This window comes from Akebia trifoliata, chromosome 4, assembly GCF_017979445.1.
Source record: "Akebia trifoliata isolate Shusen 1 chromosome 4, ASM1797944v1, whole genome shotgun sequence".
Lineage (NCBI taxonomy): Eukaryota > Viridiplantae > Streptophyta > Magnoliopsida > Ranunculales > Lardizabalaceae > Akebia > Akebia trifoliata.
The window spans coordinates 27,999,962-28,021,242 of NC_141378.1; the positions used below are offsets into that span (position 1 = coordinate 27,999,962).

The 21,281-nt window shown below is 34.2% G+C and overlaps 1 protein-coding gene across 5 annotated transcripts; it reads left to right on the forward strand.

The window, feature by feature from the left end:
• The first annotated feature begins 717 nt into the window (after window positions 1–717).
• Window positions 718–21,097, forward strand: LOC147404649 (regulator of nonsense transcripts UPF3-like). Of its 5 annotated transcripts, none has more exons than XM_086440693.1 (12): window positions 718–1,086; window positions 1,494–1,600; window positions 5,732–5,827; window positions 5,958–6,056; window positions 6,205–6,284; window positions 7,699–7,812; window positions 10,361–10,508; window positions 14,232–14,305; window positions 14,502–15,099; window positions 15,772–15,896; window positions 15,984–16,036; window positions 20,279–21,097. In XM_086440693.1, the coding sequence occupies exons 1-11, from the start codon at window positions 947–949 to the stop codon at window positions 16,020–16,022; spliced, it is 1,620 nt and encodes a 539-aa protein (XP_086296819.1). In that variant the 5' UTR covers window positions 718–946; the 3' UTR covers window positions 16,023–16,036; window positions 20,279–21,097. The 5 variants fall into 5 exon arrangements, with proteins under 5 accessions (XP_086296819.1, XP_086296820.1, XP_086296821.1 ...); XM_086440694.1 differs by having other exon boundaries at window positions 20,309–21,097; XM_086440695.1 differs by having other exon boundaries at window positions 5,732–5,812.
• The last annotated feature ends 184 nt before the right edge of the window (window positions 21,098–21,281 follow it).

The following is a 21,281-nucleotide window of genomic DNA, read 5'->3' on the forward strand; positions in this document are numbered from 1 at the left end:
GGAAAAGACGAAGTGCAATCGACCAATAGTTTCCCTCTTTTTTTACTGTCGAGCAAGAGAGTGAATTCAAAGATTTACTGGGATTTGAGAGATGGAGAAGACAAAATACTGTCAAGCAAGAGTTTTCCTATCTTTTTATTGTTGAAGAAAAGAGTGTATCCAAATATTTACTTGGATTTGAGAGACGGAGAAGACGAAGTTCTATCGAGCAAGGATTTTCCCTATTTTTATTATTGAACAAGAGAGTGAATACAAAAATTTACTAGGATTTTGAATTACTGTAAAGGTTATAATTGTAAATGCATACTTAAAACAAAAACATATATTTTCAGTATAAAATATTTATTTTTTATTATTTTAATAAAAAATTAATTTTCAAAGTGATAAATTTATCATTTTCGGAATTAATTACTATAATTTATCATTTTGATAATTAATTATTTTGATAATTTCTCTTTTAGGAATGTGACGTAAGACAATAGAGAGAGAATCGAAACCTCAAACCGTCAAAAATTATGTGACATTCAAGTGACGTTTGGCGAAGACAATGAAACGTACGGCTGACATGAAAGAGAAATTCCTAGGGATTCTATTAAAATAGAATTTCTTAAAAAACCTGCGTTTTCTTTCCATCTTAACCGTTCATCTGAAATTCTCTAACACACGTCATTTGACGGTGACATTTTCCTCATTTTAATTTTCGTGTTCTTCTCTTTCTCAAGTAAATATACCCACTGTTGAGCTCCCCTCCTGCATGTCCAAGGATCAAACGAAAACCCAAATCCCAAATTATTTCCCTAAAATCACGAGTAAGAGAAGATGTGATTTCATCAGGAGATAGAATTTGTGGTTGATTAGAAATCCAAACCGTCTAATCTCCCATATTTTTACTGTTTTTCGTCTTCGTCTTCATCGAACAACCAATCGATTTTTTGGGGTTTCACACATGAAGGATCCTTTCGATCGAACCAAAGTAGTGATGCGGCACTTGCCTCCTGCGTTCGACCAGTCTGCGCTGTTGGACCAAATTGATGCTCGCTTCTCTGCTCTTTACAACTGGATTTCGTTTCTCCCTGGCAAGAACAGGTTTTTTTTTTTTTTTTTCTAATTATTTTAGTTGAATTTCAAGTTCCTTTATATCCTTTTTGTTATAGAATTTTCGTTTCTATCTATCGTGATAAATCTTTTTATTTTTTTATTTTTTATAATTTAAATAAGTTCGTAATAATATCTTTTTAGGTATTAAGAACTATTTAATGAATGAGAAGTCGATTAGGGTTCCAGCAATCTGAAAATATTTTTAAGTACCAACCTGATACTTATGTCAGTCCAGAAAGAATACAATTGATTGTGTCATTGTGTGGTTAGGAATTAGGATCATCCAGAGGAGCTGACTTTTGGTTGGACAACTCTCCTTGATGGGTGGCCCTACAGGAGTTTAGACAAATGGTAGCGTAGCAACAATTTGAATTTTTCTAACTTGATTTTTGCAGCCAGAAGCATCATAGATATTCCCGTGCCTACATTGATTTCAAGAGGCCAGAGGATGTTGTTGAGTTTGCCGAGTTCTTTGATGGGCACGTGTTTGTTAATGAGAAAGGTAATTATCTCTTTTGCAGGCTTTACCAAATTTTTGTTACCCTAGATGCAACTAATGTAACATAAATATCTGATAGAACTCGTGTTTGGCATTTGAGCACGGTTTAGAAAAAGGAAATAATGGGTCCATACTGGTGGACCATGGACCTTGCCCATTGTGATGGTAATGGCATGCATACTTACTATATTTTCAATATCATGGCAATATCTTATATAACCATGATTTACATACGCTCCATTTTGAAAAACAAAGAAAATAATATTATGATGTTCAATAATTGTCCTAAAATTTTGGTTACTTTATTATAATTGGGGTGATGGTTAATAACAACTGAGATATTATCGTGTTGCTCCCCCCTCCCTCTTTTGGGCTTAGACCCATAGCTTAGTTGGTTCAAGACTAGCTATCCATTAAAAAGAGGTATTAAATTTGGACTCCGGTGCTATTTCGGTTAGTCTGGAAATGAAATACTTTGATCAATACGAAAATCATTACAATTTTTAAGGAAGTGATGTGAATATTGTGAAAATTACGAAAATATTGAGGAAACTTGCATCGACACTACAAGAATTGAGAAAACAAGCGTAAAACACATTAAGTCATTAAAATACAATGACAACCATGTGGAGTTAAACAACGTTCTGCCCGACATGCACTGCAAGTAATAGAGAGTGACATTTACAAAAATAATTTTTTACATGAAAATAATAATAATAATAATAATGTCACATCAACTACATGTGCCATAATATTTAAAACACTTGCTTAAATGTAAAAGCTATTAAATACTACATTTCTTTTGATAAGCAAGATGGTTAATGATTATTAACTAGTAGGTGGGTATCACACCTAGACTTTTAACAAACTTAGTAAGTTGGCACCTTCGTTAGTAGTTTAATATGAATAAATTACTAATATATCCAACTAATTAAAACATGGATGATTGTGTTGTGTGCATGCTTATATAAACATAAAAATATGTTGGAATATGTCAAAATAAGATGATAGAGTTACCTAAGTAATTATAATTAAATCATACTAATGAATGGATATTTTGTGCATTAAAATTAAGTATTATTACCATTATTATGTGTATTTTACATTTCCTTTATTCAAAAAGTTTATTATTTTTATTATTGATGTTAATTTTATAAATGTTTTTAGATTTTTTCAAAACAGAATATTTTGGCCGAAGATTATTGATCCAAATATTTCCACGAAAATCTAATATTTGTATACCTAAAATTTAATTATATTTCGATTGACATACACTATTCACCAAAATCTTTCGCGAAATGAATAGTGGATTCCACTGAAATATGTACAAAAAATATACTGTTGATTAAATTTTGGTGTTGGTCCTCTTGAAAATGAAAAGATTTTGGTATATTTCATGCATGGTATTAAATTTCGATTTTGGTATCTATTTGACTAGTGTAGAAGTAAATTTGATATTTTGGTATATTTCATCCTAGGTATTACATTTTGGTTTTGGTGTCTATTTTGGTTAATCTGGAAATGGAAATATTCCAATCAGTGTAAAAGTAAATCTAGTTTTCATGGAGATAATGGAATGTTGCAGAAATGAGGGAAATATAGAAGAAGTTTTTATTGAAATTGCAAGAGGTGATAAAATTGACATGAAAACACTTGCATTAGTAAACACCATATGAAGTGTGAAAAATAAAAATCAATAGTGTTTTACTTTGCATTGAGGTTGGTATCAAGAGCTCAACAACCAAAAACAATAATATTTTACATCAAAAGGAGAATAATTATGTTATACTATCTACATACACCTTCATGTTAAAATCATTGCTTAAATAAACAAACTATCAAATATAAAATTATCACATTATTATATTTATTTTTAATGCTTATGAACAAATTACTAATTAAATAATAAAGTAAGCAGAACATGGACAATTACGTGTGTGTATTTTTTTGAACGTGTTCACATGCTTAGAAAAATTGTAATAAGATAATATTCAAATTATAATTTGTTTCTTCTAATGAATAAATATTTAGAATAATTTACAAGTCCTTTATGCTTGTAATTTATTTATTTTTGTTATTTTTTTAGGATTTTCTGGGTTGAGGCTTTTCATCAAATAGACGTTAGTATAAGAGGTTAAACACAAGAGGGATTAGTTAAGGTTTTCATAGGGATACAATTTTCTTAGGAATCCCTAGCAACTCAACCGTCAGTTTGAAGCCTCAACTATGGGTTGAGGCTAGTGTTTTCCCTTTTTTTAAATAAATAAATAAATTTTATCACTCATTTTAGAATTTTTTTTCATAGCAGAATATGTTAGTCTAAATTTACTTTTCATTGAAATTTTCCATCGAAATCTTGCATTTTATTTTCATATTTGAATTTTGATTTTTCAATCAAAATTTATTATTCATCGAAATATTTTGTGAAATGGATATTGATTTCCAGTGAAATATATCCAAAAGGTAAACCATTGGTTAAATTTCGTGTCGAGCCTTGTGGAAATGAAAATATTTTGGTATATTTTAATTTACTATGATTTCATGGAAATATGTTGAAATTTAGTATTATTACCTTTATCTAAGGAATGAAAATTGACACTTGTAAAGAGTACTTTGTCAAGTATCCCAAACTATTACATTTCTTTGTTCTCCATTCCTCATAGTATGGAAATGAAGCTTGGTAAACTATTTCGAGACTTTCTTAAGAGTGATAAGGAGGGGAAAATAAAGTTCCATATGGTTGGATGACATCATATTTGCTATCCAAAGAATCATGGTGGTTTTTGCTTCAGGAAGGTGTGTTGGATGAATAAAACTCTTTTAGGCAAGTAACTTTGGAGATTTGCGGTTGAGGGAAGGTAGTCTGTGGAGGAAGGTCATGGTGGGCAAATTTGGATTGCAAGATAATGGGTTGGAGAGTGGGGTTGAAGGTGGGTCATATGGGCGTGGAGTGTGGAAAGGTAAAGATTCTTCCCTGCTTCTAGAAGAAAGTGAGGTTTAAAGTGGGTAATGGAAATAGGGTCCGCTTATGGGAAGATGCCTTCAAAAGAGCAATTTTCTGGTCATTTTGAACTATATAGGGAGAAAGGTCTTCCTATCTTGTCCATTATGGTTAAAGAGAATAGTGTGATTGCTTTGGATTTCAGGTTTAAGAGATCTTTCAACGATTAGGAGGTGGAAGAGGTTGATAGATTGATTAGATAAATCGATTTGGCTTAGATTGGTGAGGGAATAGAAGACTGTATGCTTTGGGAGGGTTCGAGGAATGGGGTATTATCTCTGAGATCAGTCTATCACTCTTTGATCCACCCTTCCCTCTTTTCTTTCCATGTGTTGGTTATTTGAGGCTTGAAGGTCCTTCCAAAATGTCGTTCTTCTTGTGGTTGATTGCTTTGGGGAGGAGCCCTACCTTAAATCAAATCATTAGGGGAGGATATATTGCACCCAAATTTTGTTATCTATGGAAGAAGAGTGGGGAGACGACGAATCACATCCTTATTCATTCTGAGGTGGCTCACATTGTCTCTTGTTGTTTGGCATTGTTGGGCATTTTCTTGGCACAAAAGGGCACTGGTTCACTCTTGGCTCCATTGGGGGGTCACGTTTTGAAAGGAGAGAAATAGTCCTATTTTTGAAGGAAAGGAGTAGTATTTAGAGGAGTTGATCATTCAATTAAAGGAGAGAAATAGTCGTATTCAATTAAAGGTATTTTGTTCTTTTGGGGAAAAGTCTTTGAATATTTCAAAGGGGTTTTCTTCTTAGACTTGTTAGTTAGATGGGATTGGGTTAGTAATTTATCATTGGTGTAGTTTTTGAGTGCTTGTATTGTTTGTGGGATGGTCTTCTCAACCTCCCTCCTTTTCCTTATTAATACAATTTTACCTGTCAAAAAATAAAAAAATAAAAATTTAGTACTTTGAAAACATGTTAGTTACATAGGTAACACAACAGGTTGTAACTCAGAATGTTATAATGGCTGTTATTAAACCTTGCCCTTTGAAATTGACTGGGATTCTCATTTATTGTGTAAAAGCAATTGTAAAGATTGATGGTTCGAAATACTGATACATTTGTATACTTATCAAAAAAATTACTGATACATTTGAACAACATTGTTATCGTTTTTGTTGTTAGGTGCTCAATTTAAGACTAGGGTAGAATATGCTCCTTCACAGCGTGTTCCAAAAATGTGGTCCAAAAGCGATGGTCGTGAAGGTACCATATTTAAAGGTATTACTGATGCATATGTTTATCTGTTTATTGGAAGTCTATGCTTTTATCTAGTCCCAGTGTGCATGATTACTCATATATGTTAGCTGTTTTCTGTTTTAATCACAAACAGTTTTTGATGATTAACTAGATCCCGATTATCTCGAGTTCCTCGAATTTCTTGCAAAACCTGTTGAGAATCTTCCTAGTGCAGAGATACAATTGGAAAAAAGAGAAGCAGAACGAATAGGTTAGTCTTTGCACTTTTGGAACCTTTACGCACACATATGTTTATCAAACCAACGATATTATAAGAAAAAATAAAGCAGCTTCAAATTTAAGAATTACTAATATGATAGGGTTTATTGACGTAATATTTTCTTCCGTTGGTTCTCCAGGTTCTGCAAGAGAGACTCCCATAATTACACCCTTAATGGATTTTATTCGTCAGAAAAGAGCTGCAAAGGGTGGCTCTCAGGTAAATTTGTTCTCTCTCTCTCTCTCTCTCTACATATATATATATATATATATATATATATGGTTCAGCAGCCCTAAAGTTTGCCAAACATTGTTCCTCACAAAAAATCAGCTCATTCCAAAGCTTCTAACCCATGTTTTGAAAAATGTTTGGCAAACTTTAGGGCTGCTGAACCGCCCCCTATATATATATAACTGGATTCTCTAGACCAACTCCTTAATAAACTGTAGATGAAAACTGTGATTATTAAAGGGCGTAATGTCAACTAAATCACAAAGTCTTAGTCATGCTCCATACATTTTTGAAGATAACTTGAATTATTCTAAACACCACAGCATATTTGTATATATAATAATGTATTTATACATGTAGTTTTAGAGGTAATGAAATTAGAGTGTTTATGTATGATAACATAGAGTGTTGTTTGTTGCAAAATGTTTCATAATTCGCAAGTCTAATGCTAAACATGATGACACTAATAGCAAAGGTAAGATCACTGAGTCATTGAATATATGTTGTTTATTTCTTAATCAATGGTTGTATGAAGTTCCAAAGATGGCAATACTCCCATGGTTGCATTCTGTCTTATGCATAATGTTTTCTTCAAGATTATAATTTAAATGGCCTAGTTTGTCTTATTTCTCAATATTAAAGATACTAATATCACTTTCTTGAGGAGTTCTACTTATCAATGTTGGTTATTATCTTTTTCAATATGTATCCTTTAATAAAATATGGCAATGAAATAAAAACATTCAACCTATGACCATTTTGAAGAAGCATTCACTTATACAGAATGTCATTAGTATAACCTAGTAAGCTGTATAATCCCTCATGCAATATTTTGTTTCCATTTTAAGGCTCCTTGTGCCTGCTGGGTTGGAACTTTACTAATGTCAAAATGCTCAAAAAGTTTAGTAATAGTCCATTGCCATAGAGGGTGAACTTAATTGCGTCCTTATTTTTACATTGTACTGTGCCCTTATGCACAAATTGTTTCAGGCTAAGATCATTTGATGTTTTATCTGAGCATATTTTGGAACTAGGAGAGCAAGAAATATCTTGATCCTTCACATGGTTAATGGCAATAAGTCATAACTGTGCCTCAAAACATTGAATGTTGTGGGAGTGTGTCGGCTATGTATCGATTTGTATTGAATGTATCAGCCGATACCGTATTGGTCTTTTCATTAACTGAAACATTCAATCGATACGATATTTTAAACCATGTTTGATACCACGACCTGGGTTCATAACTTGCTTACACCTACTAACCACTAACTCGCTCACTGTATAAAAGAAAAGACTCCATTACTTCCATTGCTTCCATTATGACCATTTCTCTTTTAAATCATGTCATATTCCTTTAACTCATGGAAAGCATTTGCTGAATTTTAGTATATGATTATGACAGAGGCCATCATCTAACGGGAAACTTAGTAGAAGAGCTGTGGGGGCTTCGTTTGGCAATTCAAGATCAGCTTCCACTAAACGGGGTCTTGGGAAGAGAAGGGCATCCACCTCAACGGTATATTTGTTTCTTCCTAGTACTTGTCTTCCAGAAAAACTAGATAAACTTCTTGACTTGGATGTCAATGCTTCCCTTCTTCCTGAAGTTAGTATTCTAAAGTTGTTGATTGCTTCATTCTTATATTGGGTTCATATGCCGTGAATTTCCTGGCGGTGTGATCGATATTTAATGGATTCCCTGGAATCTCAAGTTTAATCAATCTATTTTTTATTTTTATTTTTATTTATTTTTTTGTTTTTTGGCCAAATATTAAAATAAGGGAAACCACTAATTTTGAATTTGGTGGTGGGGGACTGGGAGGGGTGGTGTTGGAATTGTTTAATGACTATTTTTGTAATTGCATTAAATTGAGGTATCATACACATCCATGTGGTTAAAGCATTGTTCTGGCCAGTTGCTTTAAATTGTTGCGCCTCTGTGTATTTCATAATTATAAACTCTTATGCAAGAAATTCACAAAATCATATATTGAGAGTTGGCAGGATTTTGTGGATGCCCGGGAGTGAGAGCGAGTGTCATGGTAACTTTTGAAAGTTACTATTCAAGCCGGGTTTTCTGGTCACTACTCACTAGGAGTTTTTGTCCCACCTAGGTGTTAAGAGTATTTTATTTGATTGTGACTTTTCAAAAGTGTTAGTTCCACGTTTATTATATCTTTTTTCAATGCATTATTGCGCCTGGAAATTATCATAAAAGCTATTTAGTATGATTTGAAACAGTAGGATTGTGAATGACTTGCACAAAAAAAAACTAGAAGCTTTCAAGCATACTTGTTTGGTAATTGGTTATCAAAAAAATACTTTTTTGGTGATTCACTTGTTCTCCAAGTAGTGGAAAATCCAATATCATTATTTCATTTGAATTCTAATCCTTGTTTGTTTAATGTATACTCCTCTCTATGTGTCTCCTCATAATTTAAAGGTCTGGATAAAGTCATTAAGATACGACAGGGACATTGACACACGGCTAAATCTAACTATAGCTATTTGCCCATTGGTAAGAGTCATTGGTGTTTGTAATCTGTGAAAGGCCACATAATTTTTTTTATATATGAAGTATAATGTTATATTGACAAATGTTTGTGAGGTTCTTTGGAAACTTTTGCAGCAACCTCTTGGTAACTTTAGCTATGTAGCCAAGCCAAAAGATTGTTAGCTGTGTAAGGTCTAATCTTGGATGTCATATTTGTGCTAAGAATAATGTTGACTATGGACATTCTTAATGAAAATTCTGATTTAGTTGCTAGTATCTTTTTTTCCTCATTTTGGGCAATAGAATCTTGGGGATGTTTGAAACTAGTTTGCCCTTGGGTTTAATTGGTAAAACCATAAAATTATTTAAGGAAGAAGAAAATAGACCAGATAAATCTTGCAAAGTAGACAAACTTAAGAAGTTACATTTCCGTGAGTTTCTTCTCAAGACCATAAAATTATACTCTAATTCTTCGAGAGGAATTGAAGTTGTTGAGTATATTTTAAATCTAGAGAATGTTGCATGATGTTTAGGATATCAGACATTTATATAGATGGCAACACTTGTGTTAGTGTTTCCACTTGCCTACAATCCTCTCCTTGGGTCCAATAATCCACCAATGTGCAACTTGCCATTTGTGTTGCCTAGACTCTTCCAATAATCTTTGCTCTTCTTGGTTTCAATGTGTCGTGGAGGGAACTACTCCTAGCATGAGAAGGCTTTTCGTGCTCTCAAGAGCAATAGATCCATAAGAAGATTCTGATATATGATGGATAATTTCCATTGGGCATGACTGTTATGTCATTAGGGGTGGGTCAACCTATGTAGTAGCGTAAAGGAAACAATACATAGGCAGAGTTCGGCATTATATGCCTATGTGCTTTATTATTGTTTATCTAATGTTCTTGTCATTTAGGCTTCATGTAGGTGTTATTTTGCCTAAAGAACCCTTGTCTCCTAATGCTTTTGACCACATTGCTGTTAATATATATTTTTTTGGTCAATTATTATTGTATTAACTTGTTACGATATTTGTCTGTTTTTAAGATTTCAATTAATACGAACTAGCTTTTCTGAGTAGGGAGAGAACCATACAATTGGTGCATACCACTTGGTCTAGTTTATGATAATCAGTACTTTTGGAATTGGTGTAAAGGGTAGCTACATCTTCTCACTGATAGGCTTTTCTTGGAGCATGCAAACTTATTTTATTATGAGTATCAAGCTTAATTTTTGAATTGAAATTTTCTATTGTAGATCAAGTCATCATGCATTCTTGTAGTCTAAAAATCTAGATAAGAGAACAACTTTGGCAATTCATTTATATAATCTTTTCAGGTTTTTTGTTCTTTTAGTATCATCCATCCATATTCTTCTGAACTTTTCCTTTCTCATCCATGATTTTTCTACACTTTATGTGAGTTCCTAGCTGTAACGAAATGCTAAATCCCTTTCAGTTGCTTTGATTGATCTTCCCTCAACTCTTAGTTGTGTTCACCTTTGTCCTTGATCAAGATAAGGTAAGGCGGTGGAATAAGGCTGGTTCTTACTCATTTTCCTTGTTTGGTCACAGTATGTTTTAAGGGACAGTGCAAGGAATGCACGTACCAAAGAGAAATCAACGTACATTTTAGTACCAGGACGAATGGATCAACAGATTTCAGATAGATCTGCCTCTGTAGCTGCCACATCTGCAACAGAAACAATAGAAGATGGAAGTGGTATGGCATGGAAATTGATTTCTGAATCATTCACTAACATTTTCACAAACTTTCTTTAGTTACATTACATAAGCCTGATTTGAAATTGAATCCAATTGATGTAAGTAAGTTTTGCATGGAGTACTGATTGTCTTTCACACATTCAAGTTTGTGAATTTTGATTTTAGTTTTTGGTCCTTGTGTTATTCATAATTTTTTCATGAGAATGAGCTTTTTCCATGTTCAAGTTTCTCAACTAAGGTGATTTCTGTAACCTTCTTCTGAGTTGTGAGGAACCTCAAATTTAATTTCCTTCGGGTGATCCTTTCATAGATAGATATATGAAATGATTGAACATTCATGATAGGACATGGAGAAAATTTACACTTGCTGCCAATGTGACATATCTTTCCTATATTTGGGCTTGGGTCCAATAACATGTGCCCAAAACAGATGACAAGAGTTACTAAAGAGTTAACTGGGCAGGTCTTGGGAAAGAAAGGATTTTCAAATGAATACATTGACATCATAAAGGACGTATATGAGGTATCGGTGGCTAGTCTAAGAACAAGTGGTGGTGAGACAAATGAAGTTCCCGTTGACCATAAGTTTGCACTAGGAGCATAGTTTCAAATGCAATACATGCGATTTTATGAGCCTTGGTCATTATGCTGCCAACTGCTTATGCTCATCAAATTGTTTACCTTTGAAGCTAAAAATATTGCTTCTTAACCTTCTGCAATAAATGTCCCCTCCCCCTCCCCCCAACAAATCCTATAACATTCTAACTGAATTTCACTTTTAGTACTCTCATTTAAGCTTATTTCTAACTTAAATTTCCACACAAAGCTACATTCATTACTTCTAATAAGCTACATTCACTACTCTATGCTACATTCACTACTTATATTTTTCTTTGATGAGTCATTGTATATTTGTATATATATGTTCATAAATCAACGTTTAATTAATAAAATATTCCATTTTTGTTTTTTGTTTTTTTGTAACAAAATTTTCAGTTTAGGCTTTCTCAAATAATTGTTCTTGTTTAGCATGAAAATATAGTAAATTGTAATGAAAAGTTGTAAAAATATTTTTCTGGAGTTATTGTAATAATTGCATATTATCCTATTTTTTCGTTTTTCTATTTTCTTATTTTCTCTATTTAGAAAAATAATAATTGTGTGATATGACCATATATGCACACAACATATGCTATTTTACAATACTGACTGAGAATGCCTTGAATCCACACTGGTTTTTTTCCCTTTACATATAAAAAGAAGTAAATAGTCATTTCAAGGAGTCCTTTTGATTATGTATTTATAGATGAGAAAGTGTTAGTTGAGGAGACTAAAAAGGGGGTAAAGTCATATCTCCTAATAATCCTACCTCTAGAAGAGAAGTTCGTTGTACTATAAAATAATAAATTCACAACTAGAACTCTAGAGGAATGCTTTGGGTTCCAAGGAAAATAAGTCTGACGAATACGGAATTTATGGAGTTCAACTTCGGTGTGCTAGCTAAAATTGATGGCTTGGAGATACTCAGAGGTGGCTCTTTCTGTTTTCTTACACTCATGAATGGTAGAGCTAAATCACAAGTGATAGGAGGTCTTCTCCAAATACAAGAAAAATGTCCTTATGCCTGTGTTGTAGCATTGAAGAGGTAGAGGCTTCTTTTCATTGTAAGTTGTGGCACCGAGTTTCTAATAGCAAGCTTGCTATGGGGAGGGTCATAGAATTGTCTGGTTTTCCTCGGGTGTTGTTGCCATAGGTTAAATAGCATGCACACATTATGTAGGTGCCAGTTAGCTTAGTTGGTAAAATCTTTGAGTGATGATACTATTGACCTGGATTCAATTCTCCCTGGCTGATAGTTACTGATCTCATTTAAAACAGGCTTACCAGGTGGCAACACCAAAATTTTCCACCGAGCATGTGTACCTTAGTTACTCTTTTGTGTTGCACCCCTCTCTTATTAAAATTATCTAACCCCAACTTATTGATGAAAAAAAAAGCATGCACACATTGCATTGTAGGTTTTCCTCCCAAAGTTTGGTCGATGTGTGTCGATTAGATGGCATTCTCGAAATGCGCTTGATTTCAACCACCCAACTCTAATACTATGGACGACATTATCCTCAATCTCTCTCCCTTCTTATGGATTATATAACTATGAAAAAATTATTGCTTCAGGGTATCTAATGGCCATCAATACTAACCAATCCATTGGGAAACTGTTTTGCACATTTTTTCGATTACTCAAGATTTGCTCCCAACAATCATGTTTCTCAGACTTGTAATGCACCAAACATGCACACATGTGCACATGAATCCACAAAAATACACATAAACTAGGAGAAGTTTAGAGAAGGGACTAGTCCCATCTCAAAAGGGTGTGGGGAAATCCTGCAATATAAAACAAATTTGAGAAAAGGGAAAGAAAGAAGTTGGGTGACCTTGGATTTGTTGACGAGATTCATTGTCCAAAATTGGTGATGATATCCTTGGGATCTAGAGAGCCAATCCACTATTTGCAAAATGTTACAAGCATTTCTTTACATACCATGGCCTTTCAAATCTCACCATCACCTCCTATTTTTGGAGTTCTTCGAAGCCTCTCCCCCCTTGCTTTTGCTACTATGACTTTCCCAACCACGGTTTTTTATTTTTCCAGGCATTTCACCTCAAAATAAGAAATTGTATTGATAACTAGGTATCAAAAAAGTAGTCAATTAAAATAAATGAATTTAAATTAGTAAACTCGTAAAGTTAATTTGGTCCAGTTTCTTATTAAGTGACATCTTAAGCCCTGTTAAAATTCTTCGCAATTCCTTCACATGCTTGACTTTTTATTGCCATTTTTCATTTATTGCTCTTACCATGCTTTAATTATTTATTTATTTATTACGCTTCGTTATTACTATTAAATTGTTTCTATTTATCTTAGAGAAATAATCGTTGGATCACATCTGGCCAGCTCGTAAGAGCTGAAATGTATCTCTTTTGTATAGACATGACATGTGTTTGACCAAAAGATTAATTGCACATTTTACATGCTCCCATCTAACCCTTTCTCAAGGGTGGAGCATGGTGAACTGCGGTCTTTTGAGAAGATCAAGTCTTTTGGGTGTGCATTGGTCTCTTTATCTGTGTTGCTCTTGATCTCAATTCACTGTGCTCTGGCAACACAATTGAGAGCACCCCTTTTTAGAACACAAACTCAATTCATCCTATTCCCTTTGTTTAAAAATTGAGAACATTAACTAGGAGAAATAGGTCTTTTTTTCTAAAATGTAGTTCTCCCTTTTTTTCCTTGGTTATTTAGATTGTCCCTCTTCTGGTTTTATTTTTTCCCTTTGTATGTCATTTTGTCCTCGTGGATTGAGTGTGTGAACTGCACTCTTTTCTAATTCTCTGAATACATTATACTTATAAAAATGTTTTTAAGAAAGGAAAAGACAAAATTCAGAATCTCCTATTTGACTAAAACATCTGCTGGGTATAAACACTATCATGCATGTGGCCATGCTCATTGGGCTGTGGTGGGCCTGGAAAAGTTAAAGAGTAAATGATTTTTTTTCTCAACTCTACGGGTCATACATACTTCATTTTAGGTTCCAACCCGTCTTCCCCTCCCCCCCCCCCCCCCCCCCCCCCCCTACCTTGCAATAGATAATTATTATCTATGCTATATGTATTTAATGAATAAGCAGTTCCAGGCACTGACGCACTATTTCAGGATCTTCTTTGGCTGTTGATTCTGGAAAGAAGAAAATCCTGCTTCTGAAAGGGAAAGAGCGAGAGATATCTCAGGTAAGCTTTTATTTCATATTCTTCTTCCATTTCCCATTTTCAGGCTAAAAAAAATTCTTTAAATTTGTTATGATCTTGTTATATATTGACAGGGATTGTTTCTTGCTCATTCTGAATGTAACTTGTCTGCATTTGAAAAAATGTCATTTACAAGTGCAAATGTCTTATCAACTACTTTTCACAATGCATTGCACAGGTGTGTGGGTGTGTTTCAGAACAGCAGAGTGTAACATCTACAGTGAGAAACACAGGTTCATCAACCTCTTTCAAACAGAACCAGCGGCGTGAGGCGAGTGGAAGGATGATAAGGAGCATAATTTCAAACAAGGAAGCACGTCAGAGTCAATCTATAGGGATTCTGTCTGAGCAGCAAAGCCAGAGCTTGAATTTAGAGAAGGGAAAGCAACCACCTCGGTCCACCAATGTGCGTTCGGTTTTGAAGAATCATCTTTCAAGTGTTTCCCAGGTTGCATGCAGTATGGATTGTGATTCAAGAAAACCTCTAGAGGATAAGGTTATTGGGAGTGATCTGCATGCTTTTGGTTCTATCAGTAGTGAGAAGCAAGGAAAACACACTAGAAATAAGGATAGACCTGATTGTGGTGTTTGGTCTCTTCGTCGTTCAGATGGATCGCATGCACGCGAGGAGTCCTTGTCATCTTCCTCTACTTCTGCTACACAGCTGTCAGATTCTTTGGAATGCATGACCATTACTGAAAATGTGCATGACCACATGCACGGGGAAGTGAAAACCCTTGGGAGCGGGCGCAGGAGTTTCTTTTCTTTAGAGAATGGTTAGTTTTTTGGCTATCAAAATCCACATTGATTATACGTGTCATATTTAACATGATTCTTGTGGTTTATGTTCTTCAACTCACATGCATAGTCACCAAAGTCTCCGACTTATTGAAAAATTTGCTATTAAATTGTGACTTTTTTGTTCACTGATTTAATCACAACTTAATTATGACATTTTATTAACGCACAACTTTTACGAACTTCACGATTAAATCACAAACTTTGCGATTAAATTAGGAAAAAATAAATATGACATTGATGCACTAGTAAGAGAACATGACCTTGATGGAGATGATGGTGTCCATTTTACCAATAAATCATAAGATTTATAATGATGCAAATGAGGATGACATTGATTTTGACCAGTTGATGGATCCTAACTTGGACTTGTGATTGTTATCACTTTTATATTTTGAAGAATATAAAACTTGACCATATTGTGGACCTGTGGTTACTTGTTGTGCGTGCATGGGTGAAATCAATATGAGATTTGAGTTCAATATGGTATTTAATAATATAACATGACCACTTAGTAGAAACAATTACATAGTCCTAAACCTAACTTGACTGTTTCGGATGTTACAGAATTTTTTGATATTTCCTCTTACCGACTTATTCCCGATCTCCAACTTGGTTACTATGCTCACATGTGTATACATTTTATTTAGGTACCCTTAGACATGTTGGTCGTCGTGGACCAACAGAAGGAGTTAAGGATCATGGTGGCTCCCTGAATTTAAGTGAGGGAAAGCCTTCCAAAAGAGGAGGTGCCACTGGCTACAGTCCCCATGAGGTGCAGTAATATATATAACTTTTCTGTATTAATCGCCTTCTATTTTCTGTTTTTATAGTCTTGAGTATCACTCTAATGCACCTGCAGAGGCAAGTATGGGTTCAGAAGGCGGGCTCTGGTTCTTAATGTTTCTTAAACTGGTACACCCTTATACCATGTGTATTACACTTTGCCTCTCATCTCACACTGGAAATGACATATTTAGATTTTCATATTCGATTAAGTTGTCACTAATTGAATTGTTCACATTAAAAGTAGAGCAAATTACCAAAACGGAGCACGAAAATTGAAAAATTCCCAAAACTGTGTACTATTCAAATTAATTCCGAAAATAGTAATTTACCGTTTTTGGAAATAAGTTTTTTTTTACTGAAAAGGTAAAAAATAAAATGAATAGTAATTTCTACATTTTTCATACCAAAAATGCCTTTTTCTCATTCTTTTACCTTTTTACCATTTTTACCCTTCACATTTATCAAAACCAAACTCTTTTATATAATAAAGATAGGAGGGGTATTATAGAAAATTGGATTAGGGTTTAGAGAAGAAGAGAAGAAGAGAAGAAGAGAAGAAGAGAAGAAGAAAAGAATGGAAAAAGTGGGAGGAGTCGAACTTGACTCTCTCACTATGAACCGTGGTATATATAAAATTAAAAAACAAATGAAATTACACATATGCCCTTATGAAACACACACATACATATATATATATATATATATAGATAATGCCGATATATCTAACACTCTCCCTCAAGCCGGAGAATATATATCATATAATCCCAACTTTTTACACAAAAATGTAACCCTATCACTTCCCAATGACTTAGTAAACAGATCAGTAAGTTGATATCCAGACTTGATATACGTTGTGGCAATTTCACCTCTCATAAGCTTTTCACAAACAAAATGACAGTCCACCTCAGTATGTTTCGTCTGCTTGGAAACATCGGATTGGAAGATATATACATGGCTGCCTGGTTATCATATAAAAGACTCATAGGTGTCTCTACTGTGAAACCAAACTCCTGGAGAAAATGTCCCAACCAAAGTTCACAGGAAATATGAGACATGGCTCTGTACACTCGACCTGGCCACCATTGTTTGCTTCTTGCTTTTTCATAATACAAGATTACCTTCTATGAAGGTACTATAACCTGTGGTACACCTCCTGTCCAAGAGAGAACTAACCCAATCTACATCTATACATCTCTCAATCTGAGTATGATCATTAGGCTTGTACAACAAATCACGTTCTGGAAATCCCTTTAGGTATCTCATAATACGCTGAACAACTACCCCGTGTGACATCCTAGGTGCTTCTATAAATTGACTCACAATGCTAACATGTGAGATGTCTGGTCTTGTGATGGTAAGGTAATTCAACTTTCCAAATAACCTCTTGCATCTACTGGGATCATCAAACACATCTCCCTATTCAACTGTAAATTTCAACTTCTGATCCATGGGGTTACTCACTTGTTTGAACCCAAGTAATCCTGTTTCTTCTAACAAATCTAGTACATACTTTCTTTGAAAGAGACTAATACCACGACTTGAACGAGCCACCTTAATACTAAGGAGATACCTCAATTTTCGCAAGTCCTTGGTATGAAATTGTTATTGTAGATAAGACTTCAAATCTCTATATCCCATTAGCATCACTACCAGTAAATACAATGTCCTCAGCATAGACTATTAGCAACACATACTCCTTTTCAATTTTTTGATGGAAAACTGAATGATATGTCTAACACTTCATCATCCCAAATGCAAGAACCGCATCATTGAACTTACCAAATCATGCCCATGAAGATTGTTTCAAACCATAGAGTGTTTTCTAAAGCTTACACACTTTCCCAGTCTTCCCCTAAGCAACGAACCCAAGAGGTTGTTCCATATACACCGACTCATGTAAATCATCATGTAGGAAGACATTTTTAACATCTAACTGATACAAGAGCTAGTTAGACATAGCAGTTAATGCAATCAACACTCTAAACGAAGTAATTTTCGCAACTGAAGAGTGAAATTGAATACTTTGTACAGTGTCTAGTACTAGAGGGGAGGTGATTAGGATAATAAAAAATTTCTTCCAATTATCAAAATTCTCTTAAGTGTTTTAATTTAACTATGAGATCACGTAGGTTCATTCATCGATTCCCGAAAGTTGTAAGTCTCTAGTTTGTAATGCAAGTGATGTTCACTTAGATTCTAAGGATGCTCAACGTGTCATACATGACATTCATTCAAGGCATTCAATTAAAGCATACAAGCATGCTCAACATGTCATACATGACATTCATTCAAGGCATTCAATTAAAGCATACAAGCATGCTCAACATGTCATACATGACATTCATCTAAGTGTAAATTAATAGAGGCATAACAACAAACAAGAGAAACAATTCAAGGTCTCAAGATTATGTTAGAACAACAAATGTACTTAAAGTTATACAAATTCAAGCATGTCATTCATGTCAAGGCATTCCTCATTATTCAAGTACATTCATTGCAAATTAGATCTAAGCATAAATATAAAAGAGAGACAAGATGTATAGTGGTTCGACAACTTGCTTACATCCACTACCAAGTACCCTTCTCTAGGGTCTTGGACTTCACTATCTAAGATAGGTTTATGGTTCATCTAAACCTATAGGTTTGAGAAAGAAACATTATTTCTCAAACTTGTGGATTTTGTTCAAATGGAATCTACAATCTTGTTCTCTTGAGTAGAGTCCTCAACTCTATCAAGAGTTTAGTTTTGACTAGGAACCAAGAACCTTTAGATTGAAAAAAGAAAAAAAAAAAAAAAACATTCGCAAGGACTTGACTCAACTCTAAAGATCCTTTAATCCATGCTTGAGTTCTTGATGTCTTTGAGCTTCACTTTCATCATCGACTTTCTCTTCTTGAGCTTCACACCGTAGACTTTCCTCCTTGTTCCAAGTAATGTACCAATGTGTGTGCAAGGTGATGGTGAGCGAAGTGAAGAATGGGATCAAACAATGAGGTTGCTTCTGTTGAGGGTGGATTCAACTAAGGTTATTTCCTCATATGAGTAGAGAAGGCTCTCAACCAATTACTAATATTGACCTTGAAGGCCAAAAACACATTTTAAAATCTAACCACCACATCATACCACAACCAATTACTAATATTGACGAAAATCCCTTGTTCTATGATCACATTAGGGATATTATCCAACTACAAAGACAAAATCTTATAAATAGAGGATTTTAACCACTGAGGATCTCAGGTACAAATAATATTAGAAAAATCTGGTTTATAAACTTTATACTATAAAAGAAAAGAAGAAAAAAAATGCGGAAGAATAGGACAGAGAACCAAAATCTAACATAAGAGAAGCTCTGTAACAATGTAGAATATCAGATTAGGGTCTAGAGAAGAAGAAAAGAATGTATAAAGTGGGAGGAGTCGAACTTGACTCTCACTATGAACCGTGGTATGTAAAACTAAAGAACAAATGAAATTACATGTATGCTCTTATGACACATATATAAAATACCGATATTTCTAACAGTATAAATGTAGTTTCAATATAAAGTTAAAAAAAAGTATTTTAGGTACGGAAATTGTAAAAAATACTATTCATTTTATTTCTTACCGTTTTGGTAAAAAAACTTATTTCCGAAGATGTTAAATTACTATTTTTGGAATTAATTTGAATAGTGCACTGTTTAGGTAATTTTTCCATTTTTGGTGCATGTTTTGGTAAATTAGCCTTATAAGTATAACACATATTGGACATTCTTTTGCCAAATTTGGTTCCAAATGCTTCACTGCTGACAGACAGTACTTTAAATTCAGTATAATCTTATCACAGTCACGTACTGGATAGCTCAAGAATTCGGGAGTTCTAAATGTAGAATGATATGTCCAATTTCTATTTTGTTGTGCTCAATTATGACTCTTGCCAACCAAAAGAACCAATGACATGTGGGTCATTTAGAGTTCTAAATGTACATCGAACATGAAATTATTCTAATTTGGTTGATGCTTTGTTCTTTAACCTAAAATTCTGACTCTGAAAATTGAAGAATTTAACTGGAGAAATGTGAGGCCTTCCACTAATATTGGGAATGCCACCAGATTTTTAACTTTATTTGTAGGCCTACTATTCCTATTGTTATTTTGGCAATTTTGAATTTGATATACAGCAAGTCATTTCATCTATATATTACTTTGAGTAATGGTTCTCTATAGAATATTGCGAGTATTCATTTTCTTTAATCGATACTTCTTTCCACCTGTCTAATCGTTTTACATTTAGAGGTTCAATTTGGTAGAAAGGGAGTTATTTCTTTAACCACTAATTCTTTGAATCTTTTATCTAATATTATTAGCTGTTTCACTTATTTGTAGGTTTTTTTCTTTCCTATGCAATGAAATCAGAGAAATTATGACATGGTAAAAGAATAGAGGAGGCTTTCAACTGTTCCCACTCTCAGCAGCACGACTTATAATTCTTCAGTGAATGGTTGCTGTAATTTCCCATCTTTGAGGTCTGACGTGGTTGGAGACACAATGTCATCTCTCAAAAGATGATCCAATGTAAGCAAAGTTATAAAGCAGGGGTAATATTTCAGACCCTAGTGGAGGTTTCAATTAACTGAATGGTGCAGACACTGAAGTCGCTACCTATTTTGTCAATTAAGAAAAATTTTCATCATCTGTTCGTTCGGCCAAAGATGAATAAGCAGATATAACCATACATAACAAGGTGATTCTCATTGGGGGGTCTCCAGCGAAGGTATGCACTCACAGATTTCTTGTTGGGAGATTGTAAAAAGGGAGCTCGGCTTGATTCAAATTGGTATAGTGGCACTTTGGGTTTTAGGTTGATTTCTTTTCTGACTTTAAAATGTAAATATAACCTTGGGACAGCAAGTGCTGGGTTTACATGCACTCGCTTCTTATGTAGATCTGTTTGGTTTAGAAATCATCATATATGTGATAGTTAAATAAGAGTTGGTGTGTAAATATCTGTGTGTGGGTGAAGACTGAAGATGAAAGACAGAACTTCTGAGGAATGGCAGCCTTGACTTGTGAGTGTAGAAGTAGGGAATGGAAGGAGTGGAGAGTAAATGATTTGAGTTTTGTTTGGAGGTGTTTAGGGTGTGGGTATGACTTGATGAGATAATTGGTTTTTGGTGATATATGACATGTTATCAGTTTTTGTTATCTTTCACTTTCTATGCTTTTAATATTTTGTGTTATGGATGGATGGATGGATGTGTTGGTTGTATTTTCGTCAACCAACCGTTTGGTAACATTCTCAGTTTCTGCTTTCTGTTATTTACAGAAGTCAGAAGCGCTTCCAATCCTGGATCATCTTTTGCATTCTGTTATACATTCTCAGTTTCTG